Raw genomic sequence first — 11,413 nt, 5'->3', positions numbered from 1 at the left:
TTCCTTTCCTCATCCCAACCAATCCAAGCTTTGTACACAGTATTCCCCCCAAAAAAAAAAGCTTTGTACAGTCGTACCACACCATTCCTACAGTCACGATCGTGAAAGTTCCACTTCGACCAGCCCCCGGGTCCCACGGACCACGACGGCTGGCCAGACCCGCAGACGATCGAGTGGAGACTCGTCCACCGGTCGGGCACCCTTTGGTACGCGAAGCGCGGCCGCACACCGGGGCCCGCACCCCCCGTAGGCCACAAACATTCCGCGCCCCACGCCACAGAAGATCCGCCAACAGTTCTACTCATCGCACGAACGAGAACGGGGAACGCAGCCGCAACCACCCCCAACCTATGAACGCGCGCACGTCCCAGACCGCCGCGAGATTCACAACGCGCACGCACGAAATCCACACCACTCCAAGAACAGATCCACATCACTGCTCCCTTTCTTTCCTTGGCTGCTGAGCCTGACTCCTCCGCATCGAGGGAAAAAAGGATACTACTACTACTACCAGCGGAACGGAAGAGCATCAAACGCCAGCAGCAGCAGCAAGGCAATAATAAAAGTCGGAGGCATCAAATCCAAAAGGTTTTTATTAGCATGGAAGCGATCCAAACCCCTGACCAATTCGGGAGGAGGAGTTGCATCTGTGACCTCCCCTGTTGCTCCTCTTCCTCATCGCGGTCGCGCGCGCCCGCGTCCCTATTACTCTCCGCGTCTGGGTTGGGGCGCGTCCACCGATCCTGTTCTACTTCGCGTTTGCGCTGCGACGTTACCTGTTCCACTCGTTGGTGGAATTCGTGGCGCGGATCGAGCCGCGCGCCGGGCGGGACTCGCTTCGGGCTCGGTGCCTGTGTATTTATTGGGGAAATCGCCGTAGCGTGTGATTAGGTTTGTTGTTGTTCTTCTTCTGTGTGGTCTGGTCTTCGCGTGCTGTGTTTTGTTGTCTCGTGGAGGCGAATCTAGGGTTACGGTCGTCGGAGATGGAGTCCTCCGACGACGGGGGCTCCGGTCCGCCGGCAGCGGTGGGGATGGGAAGTCCCGGCCCTTCGTCGGCCCCCGCGGCTGCCGTTGGCGGTGCGAGTACCGCACCTGGCGCGTCTGGATCCGGGGGGAAGCCGCCGGTGAAGCGCGTCATGAAGACGCCCTACCAGCTGGAGGTTCTCGAGAGGACGTATGCAGGTTCGTCGGCTACTGATGATTCTGAATGTTCTGGGGGTTTGTTTTTGCGAGCTTTTGATTGAATTGTGCGTGTGGTTTTCATGGGGATTTTGTTTGCGCAGAGGATTCGTACCCAAACGAGACGAAGCGGGCGGAGCTGTCGGTGCAGTTGAACCTCACAGACAGGCAGCTGCAGATGTGGTTCTGCCACCGCCGGCTCAAGGACCGGAAACCGCCGGCCAAGAGGCAACTGAGGGACGAGGAGGTTAGCGTCCCAGTCATAGCGCCGCCGCCGCCGCCGCCTCCATTGCTGCCCAGCGAGATGATATTGGGGACTGTTGGAACCTATGGTGAGCAGCTGCCGCCCTATTCCAGGAGAGGGCCTGGCCGGTCATCGGCTGTGCCTAGGCTATCTGTGCCGGAGATTGGGAGGAGATACTATGAGCCACCACAAGTTATGCTGCCTCACATGGCACCAGTGCACCTTACGCAAGCGGAGCATCGGGTGATCGATTCTGTAGAATCACTTATAGGGGAACCTTTGAGGGATGATGGGCCAGTGCTTGGTATTGAATTTGATCCACTTCCTCCTGGTGCATTTGGCGCACCTATCGGTAAGAACCTTGTGCTCATGATGCGTTATATTTGATGCCTTAATATATATTTTTCAAATCAATTTACAATACATACATAAGACCGATTTAGAAGCCTATTGTGTAGACCTATCAAGCTCACCCAACTGTCATTCAAATATTTTTATTATTAAATGTAGTGGATATAGACTCAGATTTCTATTTTACTATGTCTTTTTATAACGTTGGAAAGTTTCGACGCGGATTGTTTTGTGGAGTCTGAAATCTGAATTGTTGCCAATGTATTCTTGCCATATTTACATTATGCTGATTTACTTTCTGCTATTTATTTTGAATGTTTTGGAGCAGTTCCTGAGCCACCAAAGCAATCCTTCCGATCATATGAGACCAAGATGTTTTCTGGGCATGATCCCAAACCCATGAAGGTATGCATTAGTTTGCTTGCAGACAAATGCTTGTTTTTTTTACCACTTCATTCATCCACTCCTTGTCTTTGAATAGATGACATAAATAGAGACTCTATCCATTTTTCTATGTGTTGTTTCCATCAATCTGCCTTCTCATAGGGATTCTTTTCACTGGAATAGTGGCTGCAGTTTGCAGGCATTTTCCGTAAGCCAAGGCTGTGCAATCGTGTTTTTGTTCTAATAAGATATGGCTGTAATGGTATTCGAGTCATGCGCTGCTGTGTTGCATGTTTTATTCATTTCATGCATATTGTTGCATTGAAGGAATGGACACCATATGTGCATGCTCTCTTTATAGAGCATAGTCTTTTCGTTAGATTTGTTACTGTACAATGGTTTCATGATTATACTATATACTTTATCACACTTCATGGATTTGCATTGTTCGGAGTTTTTGAGTTCTAATCTATCTCTTCTTGCCCGCTGCTTTTTGTTCTGGATGAGGTTATTGTTTTCTTAAATAATCCAATCATGGATCGGTTTAAACTTTAAAATCTGTTTCCCCTTTGTAGGCTTCGGCATTCTTGCCTACCACAGACCCTTTACTTCCAAATACAGGGAAACGAAAGTCCTTGGTTGGGTCTTCTCATCTTGGCTCACAGGCAGTACATGAGTACCAGTTTCTTCCTGAGCAGCCAAGTGACACATATGAGAGGGCAAGCCAGTCGCGCTTCTATGATGCTCCAGCAGAGGCGTCAAACTTGAGGGTAGCTCCTCTGTCTACAGGTTCACGCTTTCTACATGGACTTGAGCAGGCACCTGGCTATATGTTTCACAGTCAATCATCTGGTTCTAGCCATTTGGCTCAACGTGGCAGATCGCCCATTGCATCGGCATTGACAGATCATGAGGGGGCTTTGTCAAATATTAATGTTAGCCCAGCTCCAATCCACGGCCAATTTGGCATCCCTCAAGTTCCCGGATTTGAAAGCTCCCTCGCATCCTCTGAAAGAATGGGATATCATGATGATGATACATATCGTGTGGACAGAAAGCGCAAGGTATGTTCTTGCTGCATTTGTGGATATATTCTTTTTCTTTTGTATTATTACGTTTTGATATAATGTTATCTTTGTCTAACGTTACTTCAGCATAATGAGGAAGCTAAGATTGCTAGGGAGGTTGAGGCTCATGAAAAGAGAATCAGAAAGGAGCTTGAGAAGCAAGATCTGCTGAACAGAAAGGTCTTCCTTAGTTGCACTAAGAAAGTTCATGCATACCTTTCATGATGCATTATTAATTTTTTTCGTATTTCTGCAGAGAGAAGAACAAATGCGGAGGGAAACAGAGAGACTTGATCGTGAGAGACGTAAGGAAGAGGAGAGGTTGATGCGTGAAAGACAGAGGGAAGAAGAGAAATTGCAAAGGGAACAAAGACGTGAACACAAGCGTATGGAGAAGTTTATGCAGAAACAATCTATAAGAGTAAGTTCGCTAGTTTCTGCAGCCTTTATTTGTAATACAAATTGAGTAAGCTGCAGACTTTTAAGTCTAGTACGCTGGCACTGTTTAGTTCACAATTTGTTGCATGCACAGGCTGAAAAACTAAAACAAAAAGAGGAGCTTCGACGAGAGAAAGAAGCTGCGAAGCAGAAGGCTGCTAATGAGAGGGCTACAGCACGTAGAATCGCGCGAGAGAGTATGGAACTGATGGAAGATGAGCGCTTAGAACTATTAGAACTGGCCTCTTGTAGTAAAGGGCTGCCCTCGATGGTTTCTCTTGATAGTGACACATTACAGCAGCTTGATTCATTTAGAGGTACACTCCACATTCATGGATCTGTGCTTCTGGACCACGTACACTGCTTGATGTGATGTAAGAAATTTTGATTTTTCCTTTTGCAGGAATGCTGGGAAAGTTTCCTCCTGAAACTGTGAGACTAAAGGTGCCTTTTTCAATAAAACCATGGGCAGCTTCCGAGGATATTATTGGAAACCTTTTGATGGTACCTCCTGATCTTTAGAATGTACATTTTCCCCTTTGGAAACAATGAGTGGTTATGAAAAGCTTTATAATTTTCGACATAGCTCTTTCTGTAAGAAAGTACTTCCCTTCCTAAGATAAGATTATTCAGTGGACAGAAACTAGAATACAGAAGTTCAATAGGCCTATTGATGTCTCTGTTTTGTCCTTTTTGAAAGTACATTTTTCTGTTGCTGTGATTTATGATTCTATTGGATCATGTATTCTCCTTGTGTTGCTACTTTTTGTCTATCCTGCTACTGCATCATGGAATTTGCGTATCTTAAGAGTGTATCACATCTTAGAATTTATTCGTTTATGTTTCTAATAGAACGTGTTGTTGATGAAATCCAGGTTTGGAAGTTTTTTGTTACCTTTGGTGATGTTCTTGGGCTTCCATCATTCACATTGGATGAGTTTGTTCAGGCTCTTCATGATTATGTAAGTTCTTGATATAGCATATCATGTTGAAGGTAGTCTTGATATGATGACATGATGCTGGTTCATTTTATATCTTGATGACAACTAGGACAGGGACATGGTCCTAGGCTTTTTCATTTGTACCATCTACTTGTTTCATTGAGTAAAGATATCAGCATATTATGATGTCATGCACTGTCTCATTTAACTCCTGTGAGTGATATAATTTACATTTCCTTTTCCATACTAAACTAAAATTTGATTGTTGGATCATGACTGTTTCATCATATCTTTGAACCTTTTCTTATACCATTTCATGGATTTAGATGTGTGCCATAACCAATTCTTCTTCTTATTCATCTGATAGGATTCAAGGCTCTTAGGTGAATTGCATGTTGCTCTGCTGAAATCTATCATTAAAGATATTGAGGATGTTGCCCGGACTCCGTCAGTTGCTTTAGGCGTAAATCAGAGCAGTTCTGCTAATCCTGGAGGTGGCCACCCACAAATTGTTGAAGGGGTATGTGTTCAGAATTTCTGGTTCTCTAAAACCTTATTTTTTGAAGGATAGTGATGATTTTTTAATGAAAAAACATTTCTTGTTTAGGCGTATGCTTGGGGCATCAACATACTTAACTGGCAGCGCCACTTGAACTTTCTTACATGGCCTGAAATATTGCGCCAATTTGGTTTATGTGCTGGTTTCGGGCCTCAGTTAAAGAAAAGCGATGCTGAAATTGTCCATCATCGCGACGATAACGAGGTATTGTTTCCGTTGTGAACCTCGATTCATTGTCTTCAAGACAAACCTTTGACAGTTACTTTTTCTACATCCTATAATAGCAGGATATGTCAAACATATAATGATCTGAGAGTATGTTTCTCTTGTCTATAGTAGGTGTAAAAGTTAGTGTACGCATTCTTAAACGATAGCTATTTGTGAATGGGTGTCTGTGGGGTGGGGTGGGGGTTAGACATTCATACTGCTTGTATTTTAGGCATCTGGAATCACCATGTTGAGGGGCATCATAAAATTGTGGATAGGCGAAATATAGTGAACGCACTGAAATATTATAAACGGTTATATAATTCTGGCTTATTTTAATGTCATTGCTTTTATGTATTAATTTGTTTTGTTGAAAACATGTGAAATTAGTGCTTCAAGGCTTAATTAGCATATCTTCCTGGACTGATAAGCAGACAAGTCTTCATTTGGTCCATGGGTGATAATTGACGGACTAGATTGTCCACTCGATTTTACATGGCCAAAATGTGATCCCATGCAGAGGGAAGGTGTAATTGGACGATGCCGCTGGCATCTGCTAGCTAGAAAACTACCATTTTATGAGAAACTCATATATACTATACACATTACTGTTTGGAGTCTTAAAGCTGACTAGAGACTTGTATCTGTGCCTTAAGGATTTAGGTCTTAAATGGGTTTGTTAGCACTTCCAGGGAATGAATAGGTGTTAAGTGGATCACCAGTAGTAGCAGGGCTATGGTAAGAAAGGTTTTGGGTTAATTTACTTGAAATCGACTGGATTCAATTTTAAGTAGAGGTGTATGTGTTCCATTCATGACAATTCAAAAAAGTATAGCTGCATCTTGCATATTTGCAGCAGACTTGTTTTTTAAACTGTTTCATTTTGCTGTTCGTATAAACAAGATGGAAATTTCCCAAAATATCTAATCAATTCGTGCTTTTTTTTTGAAAGGGCCGTAATGGTGTAGATGTCATTTCCATTCTGCGAAATGGTTCAGCGGCCGTAAAGGCTGCTGCTTTAATGAAAGAAAGAGGGTATACTAATCGTCGCAGGTCTCGACACCGTCTGACACCTGGAACAGTAAAGTTTGCTGCTTTCCATGTACTGTCACTTGAAGGGAGCAAAGGTCTCACGATATTGGAAGTCGCAGAAAAGATCCAGGTATATCCCCATCAAACAAATTTCTAGATTGTACTGACCTGTTATTTCTAATGGAACATATTTTGGTTTGTTCTTTTTTCTCTTCAGAAATCTGGACTGAGAGACCTTACAACAAGTAAGACACCAGAGGCATCTATATCTGCGGCATTGTCGAGAGACACTAAGCTTTTTGAAAGAACGGCACCTTCGACATATTGTGTTAAAACTCCTTACAGAAAGGACCCAGATGACTCTGAGGCTGTGTTGTCAGCAGCACGTGAAAAAATCAGGGTGTTTCAGAATGCGCTTTTGGAGTGTGAAGAAGTGGAGAAGGACGTGGATGAGGCTGAAAGGGATGAGGATTCTGAATGTGATGATGCTGATGATGACGCTGATGGTGATGACGTGAATATTGAGGACAAGGATGCCAAGTCTCCCCTAGTTGGAGCTCAATATGGTGCACAAAGTACAGTAGTTGGTGACATAAAGAAAGAATCAAACAGTGTGATGAACACATCAGTGTCACCAAGCATTCAGATTAAATCTAGTGAAAGTTTACCATTGCATACTTTAGACAGTAAAGCAAGTAGTTCAACTGATCAAGAAGTTGGAGGTGATGCTAAGGACACTGAGATAGACGAAAGTAACCAAGGGGAGTCCTGGGTACAGGGGCTAGCTGAGGGTGACTACTGTGATCTTAGTGTGGACGAACGCCTCAATGCTTTGGTTGCGCTTATTGGTGTTGCCACTGAAGGAAATTCTATCCGTGCAATTCTGGAGGTAATGTTTCTATTATGATTTTGTTATCTTGCTATTTTCCCATTGAACATCATCTGAATAAGAGACTTTACAGGAACGCCTTGAAGCAGCAAGTGCTTTAAAAAAACAAATGTGGGCTGAGGCACAACTTGATAAGAGGCGTACAAGGGACGACTTTACTAGTAAGATACAGTATGATTCTTGTGTGGGTATTAAGGTTGATACAGATCAAGAAAATGCTGCTGAAAGTACCCTTACGCCAGTGCATAACCCTATTAAAAACAATAACGGAAATGCCAGTTTGACGAACAATGATTTGCTTGTTGACAAGCAGAACCAGCTTATTACTGGTGATGTATTTCTTCATCAGTGGAATGGTGTAAGCCGAGAATTGAGTACTAACCCCGAAAGCTTGTCTGTTCAGCAATATGCTTCATCTGAGAAAACTAGATCTCAGTTGAAATCCTTCATAGGTCACAAGGCAGAACAGCTTTACGTGTACAGATCGCTACCCCTTGGACAAGATCGGAGACGAAACTGGTATTGGCAGTTTTCTGCATCTTCATCATCCTATGACCCTGGTTCGGGAAGAATCTTTTTTGAATCTAGAGATGGATACTGGAGGGTCATTGATTCATCTGAGGTAGTTGTTTCCTCAAAACAATCTTAGTCGCAATTTCACCAGCTAATATTCTCAATAAGAGGTCTCTAAAATAGAGTAGTTCAACTGATGATTCTTGATCTTTCAATGTGTTAATTCGTTTGTATTTTATGTAACCTCTGGGAGGTATTTAGATCTAGTTTGAACGGCGGGAACTGCAATCTTAGACACTAGATCAACTTTGAATGGTGGGGATTATGGATTTATGGTGTTTGTTTTCTTCTTAGAAGGTCAATCAGGGGTTGTGGTAGTTGATAGCTGACAAGAGCCATCTATATTTTGTTGAAATGCTTAGAGTAGTTGTCAACTTGTCATTCTCTTATTTTAAGTTTGCTTCTTATTTGATATTATAAAATGCTTCGCTTTTAAGATTTTGTGCTTGTTTGTCCATGTCGTGTTAGGCAGTAGGCACAACGTTTGGGTCATACTACTGGCATTTAGCACTATTTCATTGGGAAACCAGTGTTTCCGCTGGTTATGAAATTATATGTGCCTAGTTTTGTTTGTTCCAGATAGTTATGATTCATACGAGATTCTGAATGTCTTTTAATATCTGATTCCTTGTTGGTTGTGCCCTTGAAGATTACTGTTCATAAGGTTTTGAATTGTTGGCAGTAACCGCAGATATATCTCATTCAGTTCCTAGCAAAACCTGTTAGTAAGTAGACTATTGAACACACATAGTGAGTGGTTACTAAGTTAGCTTGACTGACTTCATGATGTAGAGATCCTGTTGTACTGGTGCTTTAACGTGATTTCTGATTAAAAATGCAGGCGTTTGAAGCTTTGGTAGCTTCCCTTGATACTCGTGGCATCCGTGAGTCACATCTGCACTCAATGTTGCAAAGTATCGAGCCAACTTTTAAGGAAGCTGTTGAGAGGAAAAAGTGTGCTAGTTTAGAACACACAACTGGACGGACTTTGAAAAATGGAAGTAATGAAAGTCTAAACTGCAACAATGAGTTTGGAAGTCCATGCAGTACCCTTTCTGGTGTTGCTTCTGATAATCTTATGGCATATTCAGATACTTTCAAGATAGAGATTGGGCGCAATGAAGCCGAGAAAAATTCTATCTCGAAAAGGGCTTCTGTGTTTCTGAAATGGATGTGGAGAGAGTGCTACGGTCACCAATCCACATACGCCATGAGATATGGAAAGAAGTGGTGCCCTGAGTTGATTCAATCTTGTGACCATTGCTACCAGATATTCTTAGCTGAAGAAAGGCACTGTTCTTCTTGCCACAAGACATTCAAACCCATTCACAATTTCTTGGAGCACTCATCACAATGTGAAGAAAAACAGAGAACGGATCCTAATTGGAAGACGCAAATTGTGGACTTTTCTGTACCTGTAGGATTGAGATTGCTGAGGCTGCTCTTAGCTACCATTGAGGTAAAGTGACATTTTTATGGTCATTCATTAGTGACGTTTATTTTGTTTGTTGCAAAAAATGCTGTTTGTGTGATTTGTTAGATTGCGTGTTACAGGCTTCAGTACCGGCAGAAGCTCTCCTATCTTTTTGGACGGATGGGTATCGAAAATCTTGGGGTGTGAAGTTGTATTCTGCATCATCTGCCGAAGAAGTCTTGCAGGTTGTATTTCATGTTTTTTTTGCTATCTTTGTTTGCTGTATAATTCCAGTGGCGGAGTCTGGAAAGGATTAGAGAAGATACCATTTTATAACAAGACCAAAGGAAAGAGGGGCCCAAATTAGTATTTTCTTGGCAATTGAATGGTGAAATTGAGTACTAGTAGTACTTTCAAAAAAATTCTTTTGACGAGCCTTGGCCCTTTTGAACTAACACCACTGTATACGGCTATTACTAAGTTGTTACTATATTGAACTTCCACCACTGTATACACCACTATATATGCTTATGAACCGACTTGGATAGCTATTGTGTAAGAGGAGAATTAGCATGGTTTAAGAAGCCTGATTTTAATTTATCATCAAAGTTTATGTATAAATTTTGTGTTCGTATCTAAATCCTGCCATGTCATATTTCTGCAGATGCTTAGTGTGCTGGAAGGTGCAATAAAGCGAGATTACTTATCATCTAACTTTGAAACGACAACTGAGTTGCTTAATTCAAAAACACAAGATGCTACCCAGAATTCAGTTGGAGGTTCTGCATCTGCCACTGTACTTCCATGGGTTCCTGATACTACCGCTGCTGTCGCCTTAAGATTGTTAGACTTGGATACTTCCATCTCATACACACTTCCTCCAAAGTTGGGTTCAAATAAGGAGCAAGAAGCTGGAGATTTCATGGTGAGCCCTATGGCTTATTATTATTGCATCAAAAGACTAGTGGTGACTACATGTGGTAATTGATCCTCTTGATCTGCTATGTCTGGATCAGTTACATGATTTTGTTTCTTTTTTCACTGTGCAGAAGCTTCCACCGAGATATCCTTCTATTAGTAAGAACAAACAAGAAATAGAACAGTTCAGACCTATTGGTTTTGATCAACAGGATGGAGCGTTGCTAACTAACAGCAATGGTCGTAGAGGTAGAGGTCGTGGACGGGGAGGTAGAGGAGGTGGCAGGGGAGGTAGATCTCGTGGTCGTGGTGGTAGGATTCCCAGGGGTATTGGCAGCTCTTCCAGGATTCAGTTCAGGGATGACAATAGTGTGCCCTATGGGAGAGCCCCTCGAAAGAATGCACGCGGTGGGCGTAACCGTGGCCGTGGCCGTGGACTTCGAACTGTTAGACCTCGGCAACCATCTGAGCTCAGTGCCAGATCAATTCCAAAGGCAAACCTATTGGGCAGCTTTAGTATGTTAAGTAAGGCAAATCACACTGGCACTATGCATTCTCCTGAGAGCTCAGAAGAGTGGGCCTTGGAGAGAAGGGAATATGTCAAGGATGATGATGACAATTCGGTCTCTCAATCCGATGAGTCAGAGGAGGAAAATGGTGAGCCTATGAACGAGGAATATGATAAGCAGATTTCAGTCTATCCAAGGGACATTTCGGAGTCCAGCCCTGTACATATGATGGATGATGCGAGTGACGATAACGATGAGGATGCTGAAGGAGATGAGGGTGAGGAGGATGGAGAGGACTATGAAGCTGAAGATCCTGCTGGTGATGAGGATGACGACGTTGAGATGGGTGGGGATGATGACATTCGGGACGACGACGATGACGATGGTGGAGATGGAGCAGCCAACGCAGATGAGGATGAAGGTGATACATCATCATATTCTTCAGAGTATAGTGAATGATGAGAGTGTATTGAAGTTGTGCAGGCTTGTGGTAAATGATGTAACGGAGGCTTTGGTGGGCTCACCAACACTAATGCTGAGTTGACAAACTATTTAAGAGGCTGCCAGTTCGAAACTGTGTTGTGGCTCGTTATTAGATAGAAGCCAGTCAACATTAGAAGATCGGCCTTGTACATGAATCAGGTCATTTGTGGTGTATACATACATACCAATTACCATAAGTTGAAAAGAAGGGTCCAATTAGCTGTC

The 11,413-nt window shown here is 43.0% G+C and overlaps 1 protein-coding gene across 1 annotated transcript; it reads left to right on the top strand.

Moving 5' to 3' along the window:
* The first annotated feature begins 295 nt into the window (after nucleotides 1-295).
* Nucleotides 296-11,413, top strand: LOC136518461 (homeobox-DDT domain protein RLT2-like). The gene is made up of 18 exons (XM_066512121.1): nucleotides 296-1,182; nucleotides 1,284-1,775; nucleotides 2,103-2,179; nucleotides 2,734-3,222; nucleotides 3,313-3,405; nucleotides 3,482-3,646; nucleotides 3,758-3,980; nucleotides 4,067-4,167; nucleotides 4,539-4,625; nucleotides 4,972-5,124; nucleotides 5,212-5,367; nucleotides 6,323-6,532; nucleotides 6,620-7,291; nucleotides 7,365-7,913; nucleotides 8,706-9,323; nucleotides 9,419-9,523; nucleotides 9,943-10,203; nucleotides 10,328-11,413. The coding sequence occupies exons 1-18, from the start codon at nucleotides 984-986 to the stop codon at nucleotides 11,162-11,164; spliced, it is 5,487 nt and encodes a 1,828-aa protein (XP_066368218.1). The 5' UTR covers nucleotides 296-983; the 3' UTR covers nucleotides 11,165-11,413.

The sequence above is a fragment of the Miscanthus floridulus genome, chromosome 17, assembly GCF_019320115.1.
Source record: "Miscanthus floridulus cultivar M001 chromosome 17, ASM1932011v1, whole genome shotgun sequence".
Lineage (NCBI taxonomy): Eukaryota > Viridiplantae > Streptophyta > Magnoliopsida > Poales > Poaceae > Miscanthus > Miscanthus floridulus.
This window is presented reverse-complemented; position numbering and strand designations above follow the sequence as displayed.